Source organism: Dryobates pubescens, chromosome 28 (genome assembly GCF_014839835.1).
Source record: "Dryobates pubescens isolate bDryPub1 chromosome 28, bDryPub1.pri, whole genome shotgun sequence".
NCBI classification, from domain to species: domain Eukaryota; kingdom Metazoa; phylum Chordata; class Aves; order Piciformes; family Picidae; genus Dryobates; species Dryobates pubescens.
In genome coordinates, this window is record NC_071639.1 from 2,000,129 (window position 1) to 2,025,380 (window position 25,252).

The 25,252-nt window shown below is 57.0% G+C and overlaps 1 protein-coding gene across 1 annotated transcript in view; it reads right to left on the reverse strand.

The window, feature by feature from the left end:
* Nucleotides 1–4,270: 4,270 nt before the first annotated feature.
* L3MBTL3 (L3MBTL histone methyl-lysine binding protein 3) overlaps nt 4,271–25,252 on the reverse strand; it is a 111,764-nt gene continuing 90,782 nt past the window's right edge. Inside the window, exons 16-22 of the mRNA XM_054174053.1 lie at nt 25,126–25,228; nt 16,908–17,054; nt 14,466–14,633; nt 11,677–11,786; nt 7,116–7,279; nt 6,254–6,316; nt 4,271–4,998 (exon numbers count right to left, since the gene is read on the reverse strand). Of these exons, the coding sequence (XP_054030028.1) occupies nt 4,855–4,998; nt 6,254–6,316; nt 7,116–7,279; nt 11,677–11,786; nt 14,466–14,633; nt 16,908–17,054; nt 25,126–25,228 (899 nt within the window). The 3' untranslated portion in view covers nt 4,271–4,854. The remainder of the gene's footprint in view (nt 4,999–6,253; nt 6,317–7,115; nt 7,280–11,676; nt 11,787–14,465; nt 14,634–16,907; nt 17,055–25,125; nt 25,229–25,252) is intronic.

The following is a 25,252-nucleotide window of genomic DNA, read 5'->3' on the forward strand; positions in this document are numbered from 1 at the left end:
TGGAGTCCTGTGTCCAGTTCTGGGCTCCTCAGTTTAGGAAAGATGTTGAGATGCTGGAAGGTGTCCAGAGAAGGGCAAGGAGGCTGGGGAGGGGTCTGGAGCACAGCCCTGTGAGGAGAGGCTGAGGGAGCTGGGGTTGCTTAGCCTGCAGAAGAGAAGGCTCAGGGGTGACCTCATTGCCCTCTACAACTACCTGAAGGGAGGTTGTAGCCAGGAGGGGGTTGGTCTCTTCTGCCAGGCACCCAGCAGCAGAACAAGAGGACACAGTCTCAAGCTGTGCCAGGGGAGGTTTAGACTCGAGGTGAGGAGGAAGTTCTTCACAGAGAGTCGTTCATCATTGGGATGTGCTGCCCAGGGAGGTGGTGGAGTCCCCATCCCTGGAGGTGTTCAAGAGGGGATTGGATGTGGCACTTGGAGCCATGGTTTAGTTGATCAGATGGTGCTGGGTGACAGCTTGGACCTGATGATCTCTGAGGTCTCTTCCAGCCTTATTGATTCTAGGATTCTAGGACTGCTTCTGTCTCAGTTTGCTCCCCAGTACAATTTGACCTTCTCCACCTGGTGACTCTCCTGGCTGCCCACACAGAGCACAGGGCCTCTCCTCTTTGCTTCCACAGCCTCCTCTTCTCCCTTACATGCTCCTCTTAGCTCCTGCATGTCTGGAAACCCCAGGGGCTGCTGCCTGGCTCTGGACAAGCACTTGGTGATGGGCAGCAGCACAGCCAGCAAGACCCACTGCATTAATTAGCAATTGAAATGAGTCACTATTCATAGAACCAGAGAACTCTTTGGGCTGGGAGAGACCTCTGAGCTCATCCAGTCCAACACCAATCCAACCCCACCATGGCCAAGCCAACAAACCCTGTCCTCAAGTGCCATGGCCACAGCTTTCTGGAACACCTCAGGGATGAGGACTCCACCTCCTCCCTGGGCAGCCTCTGCCAGTCCCTGACCACTCCTGCAGCAAAGAAACTTGTCCTAATCTCCAGCCTAACCCTCCCCCCTGGCACAGTTTCAGGCCAGTTCCTCTCCTTCTGTCACCTGAGACTAGGGAGAAGAGCCCAACCCCCACCTCACAGGGAGCTGCAGAGAGCAAGGAGGTCTCCCTCAGCCTCCTCTTCTCCAGGCTCAACACCCCCAGCCCCCTCAGCTGCTCCTCCCCAGCCCTGTTCTCCAGACCCTTCCCCAGCTCCTCAATGTCCTCTTGGAGTGAGGAGCCCAAAACTGAGCCCAGCACTCACGGTGTGGCCTCAGCAGTGCAGAACAGAGGGGGACAATCCCATCCCTGCTCCTGCTGGCCACACTTCCTGATGCAGCCCAGGATGCTGGAGGCCTTCTTGCCCACCTGGGCACACCCTGGCTCCTGTCCAGCCAGCCAGCAACCAGCACCCCCAGGTCCTTCTCTGCTGAGCAGCTCTGCAGACACTGCCCCAAGCCTCCAAGGCTGCCTGGGGCTGCTGTGGCCCAAGGGCAGGACCCAGCACCTGGCCTTGTTGAATCTCATGCTGCTGGCCTCAGCCCATGGCTCCAGCCTGGCCCTCAGCTGAGGCTTGCTCTACACCTTGTGAGCAGCACTAACCCCAAGCCACTGCTGGCAGCCCAGCACACAGACATGCAGGGAGCTGCTAACAGCCCCCAGGGATCTCTGTGGAGCAGCAAATCTCTGCCCTGCTCCTCACTGAGCTGCTGACACAGAGGCTGAAGGAAGGGGAACTCCATGGAGGGACAGAAGGGAAGCAAACAGAGTTTGGCTTTTCTGCTCTCTGCAGAGGCAACTTCAGCTGCTGCCAGCAACAAAAGCCAGGGCCACAAATGGGATTCTGTGACAGCAAGTGGCCTCTGAGCCTCAGCTGTGTGCAGGAGAGGAGAGACAGGCTCATAGAACCATGGAATCAACCAGGCTGGGAAGGACCTCAGAGATCATCAAGTCCAACCTAGGACCTGACATCTCCTGACAACTAAACCATGGCTCCAACCCCCAGCTGGCTCCAACCTCCCTTCAGGGAGCTGCAGAGAGCAAGAAGGTCTCCCCTGAGCCTCCTCCTCTGCAGGCTAAGCAACCCCAGCTCCCTCAGCCTCTCCTCACAGGGCAGCAGCAGCCACATGGTGAGGAACAACTGCAGAGCAGCCCTGGGGACAGCTGGGCTGAGCCTCCTGGGCACACCCCAAGGGAACAGAAGGCTCCAGGCCAGGTTGTGCTGCTGGTGTGGTGCAGAAGGGCTGCAGCTTCGATGGACAAACGTGGGGCAAGATGTGAAGATATTCCCCATGCAGAGCTGTGGGAGGAAAGGAACAGAGCAGTGCAACTGGCTTCACACTGAGCCTGCTGCAGGGCCCCTGGGAAGGGCACAGAGGGAGATGGTGAAGCCTGAAGGAGCTGCAGCCCAGGGAGAGCCTGGCAAAGTCCATGGGAAGGTGCAAAGCTCTCCCACCCCTGTGCAACAGAAATGCTGCTTGCCCCAGCTCTGAGGGCTGAGCAAGTGCCCACAGCAGGGCTCAGAGGGCTGCCAGAAGCCCTGACACAGCCCTGCTCACTCCTCCTGCACAAGCAGCACTCGGGAGCAGGGCTCAGCAGGCAGCAGCTGGGCTTCTGCACAGCTGGAGTGCAGCTGGGTGACACCCCACAGCCCACCCCTCACCCCACAGCCCATACCCCTCACCCCCCACCCCTCACCCCCCAGTGCACTCCCAGATCTGTTCTTTACCCTGGGTGAGACCCTGGCACGGGCTGCCCAGGGAGGCTGTGGCTGCCTCCTCCCTGGAGCTGTTCCAGGCCAGGCTGGATGAGGCCTTGGGCAGCCTGTGCTGGTGGGAGGTGTCCCTGCCCATGGCAGGGGGCTGGAGCTGGCTGATCTGGAAGGTGCCTTCCAACCCAGGGCACTCTGTGGAGCCATTCCCTCAGCCCTGCAGGACACACCTGTGCCATCCAAGTGCCTGCTGGGGGCACCTGCAGCCTGCTGATGCCCCCAACAAGCACCAGGCCTCTCCAGCAAGGCTGTGCCATGCCCTGGGGGCCTGCCAGCATCCTTTCTCTGCTCTTTGTCTCTGCTCCTAGGCCTTCCTCACGTGTAGGTCAGACCTTCCTCCAAGGAAGTGTGGGTGCAGTAGCTCCCCCTTCACTGGGAACAGTCCTGTGCTGAACATGAAGCCAGAGCAGCTAGTCCCAGCTTCAGCACAGTGTTCTCCACTGTTGTGGCAACTCTCCTGGAGACTGGGATAGGATGAGCACCAAAGAGTGGCTTAGGTTGGAAGGGACCTTCCAGATCACCCAGTCCCAACCCCCTGCCCTGGGCAGGGACACCTCCCACCAGCACAGGCTGCTCAAGGCCTCATCCAGCCTGGCCTTCAACACCTCCAGGGAGGAGGCAGCCACAGCCTCCCTGGGCAACCTGTGCCAGAGTCTCACCACCCTCACACTGAAGAACTTCTTCCTCAGCTCCAGCCTAACCCTGCTCTACCTCAGCTCCAAACCATTCCTCCTTGGCCTGGCTCCAGACCCCCTCAGCAAAAGTCTCTCTGCAGCCTTCCTGCAGGATCCCTTCAGGTCCTGGCAGGCAGCTCTGAGGTCCCCCTGGAGCCTTCTCCTCTGCAGGCTGCACAGCCCCAGCTCCCTCAGCCTGTGCTCACAGCAGAGCTGCTCCAGCCCTGGGAGCATCTTTGTGGCCTCCTCTGAACTCTCTCCAGCAGCTCTGTGTCCTTCTGCTGGGGCCAGCAGAGCTGGAGGCAGGATTGGAGGTGAGGTCTGAGCAGAGCAGAGCCCAGGGGCAGAATCCCCTCTGCTGCCCTGCTGCCCACCCTGCTCTGGCTGCAGCCCAGCACACAGCTGCCTGAGGGCTGCAGGAGGCCACTGCTGGCTCCTGGGGAGCTGCTCTGCACCCAGCACCCCCAAGGCTCTTTCTTGAGGGCTGCTCTCCACCCACTCTGCTCCCAGCCTGGCTGTGAGCCTGGGGCTGGCCCAACCCAGCTGCAGGAGCTCCCAGCAGCTGCAGCTGCCTTTGTGTGCTGCAGGGCTGGGGCAGGGCTGGGACCCCCCTGTGCAGCACGCAATTAAACCCTGCTCTGAAGTCCCAACTTTTATTAAATGCTTCTCCTCAGTGGCAGCCTCCTCTGGGATGCTCTGCTCGGGGCACACCCCTCAGGGCTGCTGGTGGCCAGACTCACACAGCAGTCCCTTGTTTGCTTCTTGCTCACCGTGCAAAAGTAAAAACATTCAGTTATCAAAAGAGGAGGAGGGAGGAGGGAGCAGGAGGAGGGAGAAGGGGGGAGGAGGAGGAGGAGGATTCCAGCTGGAGCCCCCAGGGAGGGCTGGCTTGGCTTTGTCACAAGCAAACAGAGAGGTCCAGGATCTGCAAAGCTCCCTGCTGCAGCAGCAAGTGTCACCCAGGGCACACCAAGGGCTTCACCCTGCAGCCAGGGCACAGCCCTGGGCCTGGCTCCCCTCCAGCCTCCCCTGGGTTGGTTGTTGGTTGTTTCCCCCAGCCTTGGGGGCTCCTCAGTTTTTCCTTTTGAGAGTATGAAAGCTTCTGGAAAGAACACTGGGTACATGAATCCATAGAAAACCTCAACCTTCCCTTCCACTGCACAGCATCAACACCCAACCAAGGCTGCTGCAGGGACACAAGGCAGGCAGCTCCACCCTCCCTGGGCTGCTCCACGGCAGCTGCTCGAAAGCTCCAGCGCTTGCCAGCGGGATCCAGAGGTGTGCTGGCTCCAGGAGAGTGTGGGCAGCCCAGCAGTGCTGCAGGGATGAGTCCTCCCCCCACCAGGGGCAGCAGTCTTTGTGCTTTGAACAGAAGAGGAGCTCCAGAGGAGCTCCAGAGGAGCTGGCTGGCTCCTGCACCCCTTCCACGGCCCTCAGAGCTCGTTGTGGGAGTTCTTCTCTGCAGCTTTGAACATCAGGATGGAATTAAAGATCTTCAGGGCTGGTCCCAGTTTAATGCTCATGATTTTGACTATGTCTGATTGGGTCATGAGCAGAAATGCTTCTCCATCAATTTGCTTGAGAAAGGAAAGAAGGACAGAGGTGTTAGTGGCTCTGGCAGGGCAGCAGTGCAGATGATTGCCCAGCATGGACATCCCCAGCAGTTTCAGGCAGTGCAGAGGGAGGGCTGGACAGAAACTCCTCAGCACAGCTCTGATCACCCCCTTGAAGCACAGGAGAACAGGATGGAGAGCCCCTTCTGGCCTGCAAGCAGCTGCCTGGCCCATTTTGCTTGGCCAGTGCTGATTTCCTTGCTGGCAGTGGGAAGCAGAGGCACAGCAAAGGCAGCTGGGGGAGTGAGGTGGAGCTCAGCTGGGCTGCAGCACAGCTCTGACTTCAACATCTTCACTGCTCTCTCCATGCAAGCCTCCTGCCCTTCACTCCCTCCCCCACCCCAGGCCACCCCTTCCTCTTCACTGAACAGCAAATCACAGAATCACTGAGGCTGGAAAAGCCCTCCCAGATCACTCAGTCCAACCAGCCACCCAGCCCCACCATGGCCTCTAAACCATGGCCCAAGTGCCATGGCCACAGGCTCCTTGAACCCCTCCAGGGCTGGGGACTGCAGCACCTCCCTGGGCAGCCTGGGACAGTGCCTGAGAGCCCTTCCTGGGAAGGAATTGATCCTAATCTCCAACCTGAACCTGCCCTGGCACAGCCTGAGGCTGTTTCCTCCTGGCCTGTCACTTGGCAGCCTGTTCCAATGTTTGACCTTGCTCCAGTGGCTCTGTGCAGGAGAGGACAGTGGCTAAATGACATGGGGGAGGGAAGCCACCACCTCACAAAGCCCTTCCCCAACACTTGCACCAGGTCAGAGTGAAAGATGAATGAAGCCAGGCTGAAGGAGTTTGGTCTGTTCAGCCTGGGAGCCAGAGAGATCTTAGAGCAGCCTTCAAGTACCTGAAGGGACCTGCAGGCAGCTGGGGAGGGACTGCTCAGAAGGGGCTGTGGGGATAGGGTGAGGAGAAAAGGTTTGAAACTGGAGCAGGGGAGATTTAGGTTGGACATCAGAGGAAGCTGTGCACAGTGAGGCTGGGGAGACACTGGCACAGGCTGCCCAGGGAGGGGGTAGAGGCTCCATCCCTGGAGATGTTCAAGATGAGACTTTGTGTGGGCCTGGGCAGCCTGCTGTAGCTGGAGGTGTCCCTGCTGCCTGCACCTGACTTCAACCCCACACTTGCTCCTGCTCCTTTTGATGTGTCTGCAGTGAGGGCACTGGATGAACCTTTCCCCCAGGCTCTGTGCTGCCTTTTCCAAACCAAATCCACTCACCTCCTCTTTGAACACCTTGCCATGCTCTTCACAGCCAGGCAAACTCCTTATAAACTCAGAGACCTGCCAGCAAAACACAGCAGAAGATTCAGTCAGATTGGTTGAGCTCTCAGCCATTTGCCTTACAGCTCCCAAACCATTCCAGTGTTTTGAGCCCTTGTTTTCTGCCAGCCTCATGTGAGGTGCTCCACCTTCCCCCCTAAGCTCATGGAAGGTTGAAGGGCAGGCCCACAGCATGTTCCAGTGGCACCTGCCTACTCCCTCCAGATGATTCAGGTTATCCTAGCCAGGCACACCCAGAGCTGTGACTCTTTTCTTGGTGAGCAGCTTCACACCAACCAAAGGAGTTGCTGCCTTCCTCTTCTTTAGCCTTCACAGCACAGACCAGAAAATCACAGTCACAGAATGGCTTAGCTTGGAAGGGACCTTCCAGATCAGCCAGTCCCAACCCCCTGCCATGGGCAGGGACACCTCCCACCAGCCCAGGCTGCTCAAGGCCTCATCCAGCCTGGCCTTCAACACCTCCAGGGAGGAGGCAGCCACAGCCTCCCTGGGCAGCCTGTGCCAGAGTCTCACCACCCTCATACTGAAGAACTTCTTCCTCAGCTCCAGTTTAACTCTCCCCTGCCTCAGCTTCAAACCATTCCCCCTTGTCCTGTCTCTAGACACCCTCAGGGAAAGTCTCTCTGCAGCCTCCCTGCAGGATCCCTTCAGGTCCTGGCAGGCAGCTCTGAGCTCCCCCTGGAGCCTTCTCCAGGCTGCACAACACATCACTGTCAATCTCCAAAGCTAATCTAAAGCTCCACATCACCCAAGACTTCCAGAGCAGCAGCAGTGAGAGGGAAGATGCAAGGGAGCTTACCTCATCTGTACTCCACTTGGAGACTCTGCTGGCTGGGATCCCAGCCACGCTGGGCAGGAGCTTGCTCTGCTGTTCCCAGCGCAGGGGCAGGCCTGGGATCTGCAGCTTGGAAGCCACAAGAACTGGCTGGGAGAGCAGCCTCTGCCTGTGGGCTTCAGCAGCATCTTCAACAGGGAGGAGAAGCAACAAACAAGCATTAAGTCCCTTGCTCAGTGAGGAGACCACAGCAGGAGAGGTTGGCCACTGGGATGTGCTGCCCAGGGAGGTGGGGGAGTCCCCATCCCAGGAGGTGTTCCAGGAGAGCCTGGATGAGGCCCTTGGTGCCAAGGTATGGTTGATTAGATGGTGCTGGGTGAGAGGTTGGACTGGATGATCTTGGAGGTCTCTTCCAGCCTGGCTGATTCTGTGCCTCTGTGAGATCCCCTCCATTTCTGCACTGGCCTCCCCACACCAGCTGCCAGCTCTGCTCACAGGAGCACAGAGTCAGAGAGGGCCTGGCAGGGACCTCCAGCCCTCCTCTGAGGCAGCTGCAGAGAGCAAGCAGCTCTCCCCTCAGGCTCCCCTTCTCCACCAGGTAACACAAGGTGGCCAGCCCAGGATGTGGCTCCAGGGGCTGCTCTGCTGCTCCCAAGCCTTGTCCTCATTTCACAGCACTGGCAACACTTCAGAAGCAGCCTCCTCAGCCACTGGCTCCCAAGTGTCAGCCCTCTGAGCACAGGCTTGAACAGCCTCCTTCCCTTTCCCCTGGCAGCACCACTCTGCCTCTTGGCAGTGAGCTGCCTGCAGGGCTGTGTGCACTGCCCTGCTCTGCACATGTTCCTCACAGCTTCCACTGCTGCTGGCAACCTCACTGAGCAAGGCAAGAGCCTTGCAAGGCAGCCAGCATGAAGAATGCTAGGGGCTGGAAGGGACCTCTGGAGATGGAGTCCAAACCCCCTGCCAGAGCAGGGCACCCAGGGCAGGGCACACAGAACACATCCAGGTGGGGCTGGAAAGGCTCCAGAGCAGGAGACTCCACAACCTCTCTGGGCAGCCTGCTCCAGGGCTCAGCAGCCTCACACCAAAGAAGTTTCTCCTCAGGTTGAGGTGGAACCTCCTGGGTTCCAGTTTGTGTCCATTGCCTCTTGTCCTATCCCAGGACACCACTGCCCAGAGCCTGGCCCCTGCCTGCCCCCCACCCCTCAGGTGTTTGTCACCATTGATCAGATCCCTCTCAGCCTTCTCTTCTCTGATCTGTTGAGCCTGGAGAAGAGAAGGCTGAGAGGAGATCTGATCAATGGTGACAAATACCTGAGGGCTGGGGGGCAAGAAGCAGGGGCCAGGCTCTTAGCCTTCAGATATTTGTCACCATTGATCAGATCCCTCTCAGCCTTCTCTTCTCCAGGCTCAACAGCCCCAGGGCTCTCAGCCTCTCCTGCTCACACAGATATTCCAGGCCCTTCAGCATCCTGGTAGCCTCCATTGATCTCTCTCCAGCAGTTCCCTGTCCCTCTTGACCTGGGGAGCCCAGAACTGGACACAACTCTCCAGATGTGGCCTCACCAGGGCTTCTTCTCACCCCTCAGATATTTGTAACCATTGATCAGATCTCCTCTCAGCCTTCTCTTCTCCAGGCTCAGCAGCCCCAGGGCTCTCAGCCTCTCCTCCTCACCCAGCTGTTCCAGGCCCTTCACCAAGAGGCTAGTGTGAAGGGGCCATGATTTCAGTGGACTTCTTTAGCTTCACATAATCTTTCTCCAGCAAAGGGAAGAGAGCAGCTGATGTCTCATGAAGCCTCAGCAGAGAACTGGTGGAGTAGAGCAGAAGTAGGCTGAGGCCTAAAGAATGCAAATGACATGCAGAGAAATGAGGCCAACAAGCACAGGGAGCAGCAGCCACAGGCCACAGGAGTCTGCACAAGTGCAATTGTTTTAGCTGGAGCCTTCCATCAATGAGCCAGCAGCAGCTCCCTGCTCCATTTCACTGACAGAGAGGAAGGGCAGTGGCACAGTTAAGCAAATCATGGCACAAACTGTTGGGAGCATTTTGCAATCAAAAGGCAGGCATAAAAGCACAGGATCACACAGAGCATCCTGGGATCCTGCTCCTCTCACCACACACCCACATGGGCATTCCCTCTCCAGCCTTCCTGCAGGCAAGGGAAGACACCTTCCAATGCCTGCAGGTCCTGGCAGGCAGCTCTGAGGTGCCCCTGGAGCCTTCTCCTCTGCAGGCTGCACAGCCCCAGCTCCCTCAGCCTGAGCTCACAGCAGAGCTGCTCCAGCCCTGGGAGCATCTTTGTGGCCTCCTCTGGCCTCACTCCAGCAGCTCTGTGTCCTTCTCCTGCTGGGGACAGCAGAGCTGGAGGCAGGATTGGAGGTGAGGTCTGAGCAGAGCAGAGCCCAGGGGCAGAATCCCCTCTGCTGCCCTGCTGCCCACTTGATTTTACACTTCTGTATTGTGCAAAGTCAGTATCAAATCATAGAATCAGAGACTTGTTTGGGCTGGAAAAGCTTTCTAGGATCACTGAGTCCAACCATCAACCATCAACCCAACCCCACCATGGCCACCAAACCCTGGCCCCAAGTGCCATGGCCACAGGTTTCTTGAACCCCTCCAGGGCTGGGGACTCCACCACCTCCCTGGGCAGCCTCTGCCAGTCCCTGACCACTCTGGCAGCAAAGACGTTTTGCCTCATCTCCAACCTAACCCTCCCCTGGCACAATTTCAGGCCATTTCCTCTCCTCCTATCACCTGAGACCAGGGAGCAGAGCCCAACCCCCACCTCACTGCAGCCTCCTTTCAGGGAGCTTCAGAGAGCAATGAGGTCTCCCTCAGCCTCCTCTTCTCCAGACTAACCACCCCCACAGCTCCCTCAGCTGCTCCTCCCCAGCCCTACTCTCCTTCTAAACCTTCTAAATTCTTCTTTCAATGCTCCACTGTCTGCAGGACTCTGACCAAATCTTGTTTCAGAACACTCCAAGCACCTGGATTTGTTCCATCTTTTGCAGAGCTCCTGCAGCAGTCAGAACCTTCCCTGCTGCAGAGAGCCTCCCAGATCTATCTGAACAGCTCTGGCAGGCAAACAATGGGTTAAGAGAAGAGAAATGCATCAGAGGTTAGTAACTCAAACCACAGCACTGCCTGCACAGTGCTCTGCCACTCTCAAAGGGTGTCACAGAATCAGTAAGGTTGGAAAAGACCTCAGAGATCATCAAGTCCAAGCTGTCACCCAGCACCATCTGATCAACTCAACCATGGCACCAAGGGCCTGAGCCAGGCTCTTCCTAAACACCTCCAGGGATGGGGACTCCACCACCTCCCTGGGCAGCACATCCCAGTGGCCAATCTCTCTTGCTGGGAAGAACTTTCTCCTCACCTCCAGCCTAAACCTCCCCTGGCACAGCTTAAGGCTGTGTCCTCTCGTTCTGGTGCTGGTTGCCTGGGAGAAGAGACCAACCCCCAGCTGGCTACAGCCTCCTGGGGTTTATGAGGCTGAGCTCACTCACAGGTGAGAACTGCAGCCCTGCAGGAGCCACCCTTCCCCACTGCCAAGATTTTGGACCAAAGCATCAGAGATTTTCAGCTGCAGCACCAGGACCCCCAGGATCTTTTCCCCCTTCACTGCTCTCCAGCAGGTCAGTCCCAAACCTATCCTGCTCCATGGGGTTGTTCTTTCCCAGGGGCAAGGCTCCTGGGATTTGAATTCCATCCCATTCCTCCCTGCCCAACCCTCAGCCTGTCTGTGTCTGGCTGAATGGCAGCACAACCTTCTGGTGTGAGCACATCAAACCTCCCCACACTGCTTTCATCACCTCCTTTTGAAAGTCACTGGGAAACAACATGCTGGAACAGTTTGTTACCAGCACTCATTTCACAGCTGTGCTAAAGTTCTCAGCAAAGCCTCTGAGGATTACAAGGCAAAGAAACTGTGTTACAAGTACTGCTGACCAGAGACTTTGGGCCCCAAAGAGTGAACCTGGGAAGGAAGTGGCAAAGAAGTTTCCTGGGGGAGAAGCTGGAAAGAAGTTTCATAGAATCAGCCAGGTTGGAGAAGACCTCAGAGATCATCAAGTCCAACCTAGGACCCAACACCTAACACCTCCTGACAACTAAACCATGGCTCCAAGTGCCACATCCAAGCCCTTCTTGAACACCTCCAGGGATGGGGACTCCACCACCTCCCTGGGCAGCACATCCCAGTGGCCAATTCCTCTTGCTGGGAAGAACTTTCTCCTCACCTCCAGCCTGAACCTCCCCTGGCACAGCTGGAGACTGTGTCCTCTTGTTCTGCTGCTGGCTGCCTGGGAGAAGAGACCAACCCCCACCTGGCTACAACCACCCTGCAGGGAGTTGCAGAGAGCAAGAAGGTCTCCCCTGAGCCTCCTCTTCTGCAGGCTCAGCAACCCCAGCTCCCTCAGCCTCTCCTCCCAGGGCTGTGCTCCAGACCCCTCCCCAGCCTCCTTGCCCTTCTCTGGACACCTCCAAGTCTCTCAATGTCCTTCCCAGTTTCCTGGAGGAGTCTCACACTGCTTTAGTTCTGCTGATCTGAGCATGAAACAGATGAGCACTGCCAATTTACCTTTCATTTCACTGGAAATGAGCAGCTTGGTTTCTGTCTCTTCTTCCTCTTCTTCCTCTTCTTCACCACATTCTTTGCTCTTTATGGAGTCCTTTGTTTGGGGTACTCCACTGAGGAAAGGAAGATGTTCATTGTTTGTTAATCCACCACAAACCCCCCTGAGCCTGATGACATCTCTGGCTAACAGTGGTAGCAACACACCAGGATGCCCAAACCAAAGCTGCTGTGTGACTGTGAAACAGAAGCAGAGGATCTCATTCCTGGCTTGCACAGATGGCACAGCTGCTGACATGAACTCTGCACTGATCCAGGCTGGAGCAGCCCTGCAGAAAAGGCCTTAGGGGTGCTGGGGGAGGAGAAGCTCAGCAGGAGCCAGCAGGGAGCACTTGCAGCCCAGAGAGCCAAGCAGAGCCTGGGCTGCAGCAAGAGAAGTGTGGCCAGCAGGGCCAGGGAGGGGATTGTCACCCAGCCTGGCCTTGGACACCTCCAGGGAGGAGGCAGCCACAGCCTCCCTGGGCAGCCTGTGCCAGGCTCTCACCACCCTCACTGGAAACCATTTCTTCCTCACCTCCAGTCTCAACCTGCCCTTCCCCCAGGTCAAAGCCTCTCATGCTGTCACTCCAAGCCCTTACAAAAGTCTCTCCCCAGCTCTCCTGTAGGCCCCTCCAGGTACTGGAAGGCTGCTCCAAGGTGCTCCTGGAGCCTTCTCTTCTCCAGGCTGAACAGCCCCAGCTCTATCTTCTCCCACTCCAATTACTCCCAGGGTGGAATTCCTCCTACAGTGCAATTCTTTTGCTGCTCTGAATATAGTGTAAAGATAAACTCCAATGAAAATGGAATGTGCTGCAGGCATGGATCTTTTCTATTTGCTTGAATTTTACTGCCAGTTGCACCCCAGAGGGACAGGCTGCAAACCCAAACTCCCTGCTGTAATTGTTTGTGTGCACAGATAACTCTTACTAGCTGAGAAATAAAGTGAGGCTGGGGAGACCCTGCCACAGGCTGCCCAGGGAGGCTGTGGATGTCCCCTCCTGGAGGTGTTCAAGGCCAGGCTGGATGAGGCCCTGAGCAGCCTGGGCTGGTGGGAGGTGTCCCTGCCCAGGGCAGGGGGCTGGAGCTGGATGATCTTCAAGGTCCCTTCCAACCTAAACCATTCTATGAATCAATGAAAAGGATGAAGTGGAACTGGAGCTTAGCTGAGCACCACTTGGATGTAAGACAGAGAAATAAGCCTCCTGGCTGGCTCCCTGTGTGTTTGGCTCCTCAGTCAAGGACTTGCATGGGACCAAAGGTGAGGTGGAACATGAAGGTGCACACAGCTGGCCTGGAGGCTGGCAGCACACTGAGCTGAGCAGCTGAGCAGCACACAGACACAGGGAGCTGTGCCCTCAGGTACTCATGTGCACTCTGGGTACAGCCAGAGAGCTCCACTGCCATCTGCAACAACCAAAGGCTCCAGCAGCTCTTCCCCCTGAGGTTGTCAACACCAGTATGCTGCCTTGAGCAAAGAGATTTGGTCAGCTACAAGTCCTTCTCATGCTGAATCACAGAACTGTTGTGGCTGGAGCAGACCTCTCAGCTCACCCAGCCCAGCCACCAGCCCAACCCCAGCATGGCCACCAAACCATGGCCCCAGGTGCCACGGCCACAGGTTTCCTGAACACCTCCAGGGCTGGGGACTCCACCACCTCCCTGGGCAGCCTCTGCCAATCCCTGACCACTCCTGCAGCAAAGAAGGATCCCAACTTCCAATAAGGTTTCTGTATGGTAGCATTTCCTCTCCTTTCTGATATCAATTTCTTATTTCTAATACCCACTGTGACACTCTTCCCCTCCCCCACCTCTAAGATAAAGACAGCTGAAGAACTTCCACCTCCAAGAGTTTCATGGACCAATCCCCAAGAGTTTCACAGAACTGTCAGGGCTGGAAGGGAGCTCAAGGCTCAGCCAGTCCCAACCCCCTGCCATGGGCAGGGACACCTCACACTGCAGCAGGTTGCTCACAGCCACCTCCAGCCTGGCTGCAAACACCTCCAGGCAGGAGGCTGCCACCACCTCCCTGGGCAGCCTGTGCCACGCTCTCACCACCCTCCTGGGGAACAACTTCTTCCTCACAGCCAATCTCAATCTCCCCATTTCTAGTTCTGCTCCATCCCCCCCAGTCCTATCCCTCCCTGACACCCTCAAAAGTCCCTCCCCAGCTTTCTTGGAGCCCCCTGCAGATCCTGCAAGGCCACAATGAGGTCTCCTGGGAGCCTTCTCCTCTCCAGCCTGCACAACCCCAACTCCCTCAGTCTGTGCTCACAGCAGAGCAGCTCCAGCCCTCTGCTCATCCTCGTGGCCCTGCTCTGGACACCTTCCAGCACCTCCAGAGCCTTCCTGGCACAGAGGCTCCAGAGCTGGCCCCAGAGCTGCAGCTGTGGTCTCAGCAGAGTGGAGCAGAGGGGCAGAATCCCCTCCCTGGCCCTGCTGGCCACACTTCCCTTGCTGCAGCCCAGGCTCTGCTTGGCTCTCTGGGCTGCAAGTGCTCCCTGCTGGCTCCTGCTGAGCTTCTCCTCCCCCAGCACCCCCAAGGCCTTTTCTGCAGGGCTGCTCTCCAGCCAGTCCCTGCCCAGCCTGTATTGGTGCTTGGGATTGCCCTGCCCCAGCTGCAGGACCTTGCCCTTGGCCTTAGACAACTCTCCAGGCGTTTCATGGTCACACCATGGTTCTGCATTGCTTTGGGAGCTGCACTTCCACCTGACCAATTGCAAACCCCCCCCAGACTTCTGACAGCAACTGATAGTTACCCAGGGGCCTTCTTGTCTTTCCCATCAGACAGGGGGGGCTTCTTGCAAGGAGATTTACTTTCTGCCTCTTCCTGCTTCGTTGTTTCTGCTGCGGTTTTCCCAGCTGGGGGCCGGCTGTGAGCTGAAGGTTTCATAGCTGGGTGGCCAGGGCTGGGGCACTTCCTGTCACTGTTCCAAACAAACCAACAAGATGTTTAAACCTCAGAGCAGTTGTTTCACTCCTTTTTTCAGCAGTGTTAACTGAAGGGCTTGGGTTGTTTCTTTGTTTGAAGGACACACACAAGTTTTTTTCCCTCGCCCCCAACGGCAGTGGTTGCAGAAATGACCATGAGGAACTTCCTCATGAAATCAAACCCAAAAGGGCATAGAATCAGAGAGTCACAGAATCAGTGAGGTTGGAAAAGACCTCAGAGATCAGCAAGTCCAAGCTGTCACCCAACACCTCCTGACAACTAAACCTTGGCTCCAAGTGCCACATCCAATCCCCTCTTGAACACCTCCAGGGATGGGGACTCCACCACCGCCCCGGGCAGCTCATCCCAGTGGCCAATCTCTCTTGCTGGGAAGAACTTTCTCCTCACCTCCAGCCTGAACCTCCCCTGGCACAGCTTGAGACTGTGTCCTCATGTTCTGCTGCTGGTTGCTAGAGAGAAGAGCCCAACCCCCACCTGACTCCAACCTCCCTTCAGGGAGTTGGAGAGAGCAATGAGGTCTCCCCTGAGCCTCCTCTTCTGCAGGCCAAGCAACCCCAGCTCCCTCAGCCTCTCCTCACAGGGCTGTGCTCCAGACCCCTCCCCAGCCTCCTTGCCCTTCTCTGGACACCTTCAAGTCTCTCAATGTCCTTCTTGAGCTGAGGAGCCCAGAGCTGGACACAGGACTCAAGGTGTGGCCTAAGCAGTGCTGAGCACAGGGCACAAGGACTTCCCTGCTCCTGCTGGCCACACTCTTCCTGATGCAGGCCAGGATGCCCTTGGCCTTCTTGGCCCCCTGGGCACACTGCTGCCTCATGTTCAGCTGCTGTCAACCAGCACCCCCAGGTCCCTCTCTCCCTGGCTGCTCTCAGCCACTCTGACCCCAGCCTGTAGCACTGCCTGGGGTTGCTGTGGCCAATGTGCAGCCCCTGGCACTTGGATGTGTTCAATCTCCTGCCCTTGGCCTCTGCCCATCTGCCCAGCCTGGCAAGGTCCCTCTGCAGAGCTCTCCTACCCTCTAACAGATCAACTCCTGCCCCCAGCTTGCTGTCAGCTGCACATTTACTGCTGATGGACTCAATGCCCTCCTCCAGATCATCAATGAAGATATTGACCAGGCTGGGTCCCAGCACTGCTCCCTGGGGCACACCACTGGTGCCTGGCTGGCAGCTGGCTGTGGCACCACTCACTTAGCAATTTGACAGGAGGGGGGTTTGCATAATTAACTGCACACTTAATCAGCTATTATTTTTGCTAATAAGCTGTCCAATCCTTACAGCACAAGAACACTTTAAGCTGCCTCTTTCCTCCTGCACCTTCTCTCCCTTCCCTGATCCATGGCTGTGCTGCCAGGACTCTTGCAAAACCGTGCCCAGGCTCTTCCCTGGGACAGTGGCAAAGGGAGCACTGGGCACAGCCTCTGTGGGTGTATGGTTGAGAGAGAACAGGGCTGGTGTGGAGCAGCTGATGGAGCTGGGGCTGTTTAGTGTGGAGAAGAGGAGGCTGAGGGAGACCTCATTGCTCTCTGCAGCTCCCTGAAAGGAGGCTGCAGTGAGGTGGGGTTGGGCTCTGCTCCCTAGTCTCAGGTGACAGAAGAAATGGCCTGAAATTGTGCCAGGGGAGGGTTAGGTTGGAGATGAAGACAAATTTCTTTGCTGCCAGACTGGTCAGGGCCTGGAGCAGGCTGCCCAGGGAGGTCATGCCCAGAAACAAAGCCAGGTGATTGCCTGAAGTGAACCCCACTGGCAAACAACCCATCTTAAATTCCAGTGAACCTCTAAGCAGTCTAAACAGTTACACCAAACTGGCATGGCTTTGAACTGGAAGAGGGGAGGGACTGGAGAGCAGGAAGAAATTCCTGCCAGTGATGCTGGTGAGACCCTGGCACAGGCTGCCCAGGGAGGCTGTGGCTGCCTCCTCCCTGGAGGTGTTCCAGGCCCGGCTGGATGAGGCCTTGAGCAAGCTGGGCTGGTGGGAGGTGTCCCTGCCCATGGCAGGGGGTTGGAGCTGGCTGATCTTTAGGGCTCCCTTCCAAGCCAAAGCATTGTGTGAGTGTATGGGGACAGAGAGCAGGGTGAGTGGCAGCCCCTGGCAGCCCAGTGCCTCTGTGCCACGCCGGCACTCGCGGTGAAGACGCAGGCCACAGGCAGCCCTTCAGACAGCATTCACCTCACAGCAGCACACACGGGGCTGCAGGCCCCTGAGGGGCAGCAGTGCTGTCAGGGAGGCCATGGCTGCAGCTGGTCATTACTTGGTGAGAGGAGAGGTGGATCCCTCGCTGGCCTCCGCCTTCCTGCCGCGGGGCCCGGGGCAGGCCGCAGGCATCTCCCCGCTCAGCCGGTCCGGGACGAGGCTCTCCTTGTGCAGGTTCAGCTCAGAGTATGGGCAGCTGGCTGCACTGCAAGCAGAAGAGCAGAAAGGCCTCCTGGCTGTCACACACTGGCACTCAGCTGGCATGGAATCACCCCAGAGCTCAGCTACACAGAGGCAGATGCAGCAATCAGGGTGAACACTGGGAGGGGAAAGGGAAGGGAAGGGAAGGGAAGGGAAGGGAAGGGAAGGGAAGGGAAGGGAAGGGAAGGGAAGGGAAGGGAAGGGAAGGGAAGGGAAGGGAAGGGAAGGGAAGGGAAGGGAAGGGAAGGGAAGGGAAGGGAAGGGAAGGGAAGGGAAGGGAAGGGAAGGGAAGGGAAGGGAAGGGAAGGGAAGGGAAGGGAAGGGAAGGGAAGGGAAGGGAAGGGAAGGGAAGGGAAGGGAAGGGAAGGGAAGGGAAGGGAAGGGAAGGGAAGGGAAGGGAAGGGAAGGGAAGGGAAGGGAAGGGAAGGGAAGGGAAGGGAGGGAAGGGAAGGGAAGGGAAGGGAAGGGAAGGGAAGGGAAGGGAAGGGAAGGGAAGGGAAGGGAAGGGAAGGGAAGGGAAGGGAAGGGAAGGGAAGGGAAGGGAAGGGAAGGGAATAGACCAAGTTGGAAGAGAACTTCAAGATCAACAAGTCCAACCTATCAACCAATCCAGCACCACCAAAACAACTAACCCATGGCACCAAGCACCCCATCAAGTCTCCTCCTGAACACCTCCAGTGATGGTGACTCCACCACCTCCCTGGGCAGCACATTCCAATGGGCAATCACTCTCTCTGTATAGAACTTCTTCCTAACATCCAGCCTAAACCTCCCCTGGCACAGCTTGAGACTGTGTCCTCTTGTTCTGCTGCTGGCTGCCTGGCAGAAGAGACCAACCCCCAGATGGCTCCAACCACCCTTCAGGGAGTTGCAGAGAGCAAGAAGGTCTCCCCTGAGCCTCCTCTTCTGCAGGCTAAGCAACCCCAGCTCCCTCAGCCTCTCCTCACAGGGCTGTGCTCCAGACCCCTCCCCAGCCTCCTTGCCCTTCTCTGGACACCTTCAAGTCTCTCAATGTCCTTCTTGAGCTGAGGAGCCCAGAACTGGACACAGGACTCAAGGTGTGGCCTAACCAGTGCTGAGCACAGGGCACAAGGACTTCCCTGCTCCTGCTGGCCACACTCTTCCTGATGCAGGCCAGGATGCCCTTGGCCTTCTTGGCCCCCTGGGCACACTGCTGGCTCCTGTTCAGCTGCTGTCAACCAGCACCCCCAGGTCCCTCTCTGCCTGGCTGCTCTCAGCCACTCTGACCCCAGCCTGTAGCTCTGCCTGGGGTTGCTGTGGCCAATGTGCAGCACCTGGCACTTGGATGTGTTCAATCTCCTGCCCTTGGCCTCTGCCCATCTGTGCAGCCTGGCAAGGTCCCTCTGCAGAGCTCTCCTACCCTCTAACAGATCAACTCCTGCCCCCAGCTTGCTGTCAGCTGCACATTTACTGCTGATGGACTCAATGCCCTCCTCCAGATCATCAATGAAGATATTGAGCAGGCTGGGGCCCAGCACTGCTCCCTGGGGCACACCACTGGTGCCTGGCTGCCAGCTGGCTGTGGCACCATTCACCACCACTCTCTGGGCTCAGCCTCCAGCCAGTTCCTAACCCAGCTCAGAGAGCTGCTGCCCAAGCCAGGGGCTGATAGCTTGGCCAGGAGCTTGCTGTGGGGGATGGTGGCAAAGGCCTTGCTGCAGTCCAGGCAGACTCCATCCACAGCCTGCCCCACAGCCACCAGGCAGTCCCCTGGGCATGGAAGGAGCTCAGGTTGGTCAGGCAGGACCTGCCCTTCCTTTTTGTTAGGAAGAAAAGCAAGCAGCAGTCAGCTCCCACCCAGCTCTCTGCCTCCCCAGGAACTGCTGCAGGGCTCTGTTTGTTTCACTGCTACATGCAGGAGTTCCAAACACAAGTGTCAAACACAAACACCTCTACCTTGCCAGCCATATGTCCTGCCACCTCCAAACTACACAGCTCAGCAGAAAGCCAACAGCTTTCCCTCCCATCCTGGCTTCACAAACCAGACAATAATAACACCAGGCTCTTATTCCACATATGGCAAGCACTGTCCTTTGCCTCTCATAGCATCACAGCATGGCTCAGGTGGGAAGGGACCTTCAAGACCTCCCCCAGTTCCACCCCCCTGCCATGGGCAGGGACACCTCCCACCAGCCCAGCCTGCTCAGGGCCTCATCCAGCCTGGCCCTGAACACCTCCAGGGAGAAGGCAGCCACAGCCTCCCTGGGCAGCCTGTGCCAGGCTCTCACCACCCTCACTGGAAACAATTTCTTCCTCATCTCCAGTCTCAGTCTTCCCTCTCCCAGCTCAAAGCCATTGTACCTCATCCTGGCACTCCCAGCCCTTGGCAGAAGTCCCTCCCCAGCTCTCCTGGAGCCCTTCAGGTAATGGAAGGTTGCTCTGAGGTCTGCCTGGAGCCTTCTCTTCTCCAGGCTGAACAGCCCCAACTCCCTCAGCCTGGCCTCATAAGGGAGGTTCTCCAGCCTCTGATCATCTTGGTGGCCTCCTCTGGGCCCTTCCCATTGGCTCCATGTCCTCCTGGTGCTGGGGGCACCATCATAAACACAGAGGTGATCCTCATCATGCTGCCAACCTCCACAGCAGCCTCCCTTCCAACTGTGCAGCAGAAACCCCACCATGACCTGGTGACAGGCACCAAGCCCTTGTCAACAGCAGCTTCCCAAGGGGTGAATGCTTCAGCCCTGCTCCACAATTAATCAGCAAGCCTCCCATCTGGCTCCTAAGGAACAGCAACTGCTAATCACTTCAGAGCTGCTTAGCATTTCCAATTCCCATCTTCCCTGCACTTGTGCTGCAGAGGGGTGAGTGAGGAGGCAAGCATGGGTAAAGGCATTTCCAGGTTGCCAAGATGCAAGAGACAAAGGACTCCTACCTGAGGTGGTTAATTATACCAATTTCCAAATGCCAGGGGAACAGTGGTGGCATGAGGGAGAAAGCTGAGGGTGAGGCAGAGCTTCCAGTCTGTAGACTCCCAAGAAACAACACATCACAGAATCAGAGAGTCACAGAATGGTGAGGCCTGGAAGGGAGCTCAAGGCTCAGCCAGCCCCAACCCCCTGCCATGGGCAGGGACACCTCACACTGCAGCAGGTTGCTCACAGCCACCTCCAGCCTGGCTGCAAACACCTCCAGGCAGGAGGCTGCCACCACCTCCCTGGGCAGCCTGTGCCAGGCTCTCACCACCCTCCTGGGGAACAACTTCTTCCTCACAGCCAATCTCAATCTCCCCATTTCTAGTTCTGCTCCATCCCCCCCAGTCCTATCCCTCCCTGACACCCTCAAAAGTCCCTCCCCAGCTTTCTTGGAGCCCCCTGCAGATCCTGCAAGGCCACAATTAGGTCTCCTGGGAGCCTTCTCCTCTCCAGCCTGCACAGCCCCAACTCCCTCAGGCTGTGCTCACAGCAGAGCAGCTCCAGCCCTCTGCTCCTCCTCATGGCCCTGATCTGGACACCTTCCAGCCCCTCCAGATCCTTCCTGGCACAGAGGCTCCAGAGCTGGCCCCAGAGCTGCAGCTGTGGTCTCAGCAGAGTGGAGCAGAGGGGCAGAATCCCCTCCCTGGCCCTGCTGGCCACACTTCTCTTGCTGCAGCCCAGGCTCTGCTTGGCTCTCTGGGCTGCAAGTGCTCCCTGCTGGCTCCTGCTGAGCTTCTCCTCCCCCAGCACCCCCAAGGGCCTTTTCTGCAGGGCTGCTCTCCAGCCAGTCCCTGCCCAGCCTGTATTGGTGCCTGGGATTGCCCTGCCCCAGCTGCAGGACCTTGCCCTTGGCCTTGTTGACCCTCCTGAGGCTGTCATCCCATTATTTCTCTCAGAATGCTCAGGAACAGCCCAGTACCAGCACAGAGGGCAAAGCAATCGAGTTTCTGAGTGAGATACTCCATGGTGCTCATTTATTTTGCTATGAAATACAAAGACCTGCCTGATGATCAGCAAACCCTCTCTTGCTGCACCTTCATCTCCTGGAACTATCAGCTAATGTGCAAACAATAGGATTGCTGAGACTGCAGTGAAAAAAACCCACAACAGATTGCCATGAGGTGATTGCTTCTCTTTGTGTGCAGGATGAGTAAGTGCTACACCTTTAAATACCACAGGGAAACTAATTATGAAAGCAAGGGATAAGTGAGCTAACTTGAGACACAGCTAATACTCACTCCTTCCCTCTGAAACGTCTCAGTGCCTATCTCTGGGCTGCCCAGGGAGGTGGTGGAGTCCCCAACCCTGGAGGTATCACAGTACCACCAAGGTTGGAAGAGACCTCAAAGATCATCAAGTCCAATCTGTCACCACAGACCTCATGACTAAACCTTGGCACCAAGTGCCACATCCAATCCCCTCTTCAACACCTCCAGGGATGGGGACTCCACCACCTCCCTGGGCAGCACATCCCAATGACGAATGACTCTCTCAGTGAAGAACTTTCTCCTCACCCCCAGTCTAAACCTCCCCTGGCACAGCTTGAGACTGTGTCCTCTTGTTCTGCTGCTGGCTGCCTGGCAGAAGAGACCAACCCCCACCTGGCTCCAGCCTCCCTTCAGGGAGTTGCAGAGAGCAAGAAGGTCTCCCCTGAGCCTCCTCTTCTGCAGGCTAAGCAACCCCAGCTCCCTCAGCCTCTCCTCACAGGGCTGTGCTCCAGACCCCTCCCCAGCCTCCTTGCCCTTCTCAGTATCAGTATCCAATTGCCAAGCTGGCTTCAAACCAGTGATTCAGTATCAGTATCACCAAGGTTGGAAGAGACCTCAAAGATCATCGAGTCCAACCTGTCACCACAGACCCCATGACTAGAGTAGGGAGGACAATAGTGCCCACTGCAGGCTTGAACTCACAAGCTTCCCATTAAGGGTCTTATGTGCTACCAACTGAGCCACACTAGCTGTCTGGACACCTTCAAGTCTCTCAATGTCCTTCTTGACCTGAGGAGCCCAGAACTGGACACAGGACTCCAGGTGTGGCCTAAGCAGTGCTGAGCACAGGGCACAAGGACTTCCCTGCTCCTGCTGGCCACACTCTTCCTGATGCAGGCCAGGATGCCCTTGGCCTTCTTGGCCCCCTGGGCACACTGCTGGCTCATGTTTAGGCAGCTGGCAATCAGCACCCCCAGGTCCCTCTCTGCCTGGCTGCTCTCAGCCACTCTGCCCCCAGCCTGTAGCTCTGCCTGGGGTTGCTGTGGCCAAAGTGCAGCCCCTGGCACTTGGACTTGTTGAATGCCATCCTGATGGCCTCTGCCCATCTGTCCATCCTGGCAAGGTGCCTCTGCAGAGCCCTTCTGCCCTCTAACTGACCAACATCTGCTCCCAGCTTGGCCATCTGCACATTTACTGCTGATGGACTCAATGCCCTCCTCCAGATCATCAATGAAGATATTGACCAGGCTGGGGCCCAGCACTGCTCCCTGGGGCACACCACTGGTGCCTGGCTGCCAGCTGGCTGTGGCACCATTCACCATCACTCTCTGGGCTCAGCCTCCAGCCAGTTCCTAACCCAGCTCAGAGAGCTGCTGTCCAAGCCAGGGGCTGAAGCTTGGCCAGGAGCTTGCTGTGGGGGATGGTGGCAAAGGCCTTGCTGCAGTCCAGGTGTTTAGAAAGAGCCTGGATGAGGCCCTTGGTGCCATGGTTTAGTTGATCAGATGGTGCTGGGTGATAGGTTGGAATTGATGATCTCAAAGTTCTCTTCCTACCTGGTTAATTCTATTCTATTCTATTCTATTCTATTCTATTCTATTCCATTCCATTCCATTCCATTCCATTCCATTCCACTCCACTCCACTCCACTCCATTCCATTCCAGGATGACCCTGCTGTGGCAGAGGGCTTGGACTGGATATCTCTGAAGATCCCTTCCAGCTCCACCACTCTGTGAGCTTCTGATCACAAACATAAAGCTTTTCTGACAGTTTCCTTCAGCCCTGGGCTAAGGATGGGAACATTCACCTGCCTCTGTGTGGCTGAGATAAGACTCAGCTAAGAGAGATAAGACTCTGAGCCTGAAGCCACTGCTTTACAGGGCAGTTGTGTTAAAGACTCATCCCAGCCTCAGCCTACAGGAATATGAAATAAAATGGATTTCAGCTAAGCAGGCAGGAGGCTTCCCAGGCAGCTCCAGCTGACTTCACTTGTGCAGAGGTCTCAGAACAGGCATGCAAGCCCTGCCAGGCTGTGCTGCTATCCAGGGAGACCTGGAGAGGATGGAGAGCTGGGCAAAGGGGAACCTCACAGGGGTCAGCAAGTGGTAGTGTCCTGAAGATGGGGAGGGCTGAGCTGCTGGAGAGGAGCTCTGTGGAAAAGGGCCTTGCAGGCCTGATGGACAGTTAGTTATCCACAAGACAGCAGAGTGCCCCTGTGTCCAAGAGGGCCAATGGCATCCTGGGGTGCATTACGAAGAGTGTGGCCAGCAGGTCAAGGGAGGTTCTCCTCCCCCTCTACTCTGCTCTGGTGAGGCAGCATCTGGAATACTGTGTCCAGTTCTGGGCTCCCCAGGTCAAGAGGGACAGGGAACTGCTGGAGAGAGTGCAACAGAGGCTATGAGGATGCTGAAGGGCCTGGAACATCTGTGTGAGGAGGAGAGGCTGAGAGCCCTGGGGCTGTTGAGCCTGGAGAGGAGAAGGCTGAGAGGGATCTGATCAATGGTTACAAATAGCTGAGGGGTGGGGGGCAGGAAGGGGCCAGGCTCTGGGCAGTGGTGTCCTGGGATAGGACAAGAGGCAATGGACACAAACTGGAACCCAGGAGGTTCCACCTGAACCTGAGGAGAAACTTCTTTGGTGTGAGGCTGCTGAGCCCTGGAGCAGGCTGCCCAGAGAGGTTGTGGAGTCTCCTGCTCTGGAGCCTTTCCAGCCCCACCTGGATGTGTTCTGTGTGCCCTGCCCTGGGTGACCCTGCTCTAGGTGATCTTGTTCTAGCAGAGGGCTTGGAGTTGATGATCCCTGGAGGTTCCTTCCAACCCTTCTGTGTCACATTAGCAGTCTCTCCCTTACTGAAATACTCAGGATTCACTGCATACTATAAATAGTTTTAAACCAATACCATCCTGACTGAGTCAATGTTTCCCCAGCACACTGTCATTGTCTCTACATCCCTCATGGCACTGTGTCAGCTCTCCTTCTTGGGCACACTCCTGTGTCCTGCTTCAGAAAGGATTCAACAGAAGCTGGAGAGCAGCCAGGCAGAGAGGGACCTGGGGGTAGTGGTTGACAGCAGCTGAACAGGAGCCAGCAGTGTGCCCAGGGGGCCAAGAAGGCCAAGGGCATCCTGGCCTGCATCAGGAAGAGTGTGGCCAGCAGGAGCATGGAGGTCATTGTGCCCTGTGCTCAGCACTGCTTAGGCCACACCTTGAGTCCTGTGTCCAGTTCTGGGCTCCTCAGCTCAAGAAGGACATTGAGAGACTTGAAGGTGTCCAGAGAAGGGCAAGGAGGCTGGGGAGGGGTCTGGAGCACAGCCCTGGGAGGAGAGGCTGAGGGAGCTGGGGTTGCTTAGCCTGCAGAAGAGGAGGCTCAGGGGAGACCTTCTTGCTCTCTCCAACTCCCTGAAGGGAGGTTGTAGCCAGGTGGGGGTTGGTCTCTTCTGCCAGGCAGCCAGCAGCAGAACAAGAGGACACAGTCTCAAGTTGTGCCAGGGGAGGTTTAGGCTGGAGGTGAGGAGAAAGTTCTTCCCAGAGAGAGTTGTTAGCCATTGGAATGTGCTGCCCAGGGAGGTGGTGGAGTCCCCATCCCCGGAGGTGCTCAAGATGGGACTGGATGTGGCACTTGGAGCCATGGTTTGGCTGTCAGGAGGTGTTGGGTGAGAGGTTGCACTGGATGACCTCTGAGGTCTCTTCCAGCCTTGGTGACTGATTCTATGCAATCTTCTCTGGGCACACCCTGCTGAAATGAAGCTACAGATTGCTGATGTTTATCTTGGCATGCTCACCATGGCAACTGGCATCACTGCATGCTTAGCTGTACAAGACTTGCTCTTTCCCTCCACCTGGGATCTGTTTGGCTTGTGAGCAACAATTAACAGCCCCCAGCACAGGCAGGCATCCCTCAGCTGGCAGCACGAAGCTCCACGCTGCTGGCACGTACCTGTGGTGGCCGACGTGCCTTGCTCTCTTGATGTGCCCAACTCCTTTACATCCTGCTGTGGGACACCCTCCATGCTCTAAAGCTTCCACCAGCTCCAAGGGACCTGCAGGTCAGGGGAAATGACATC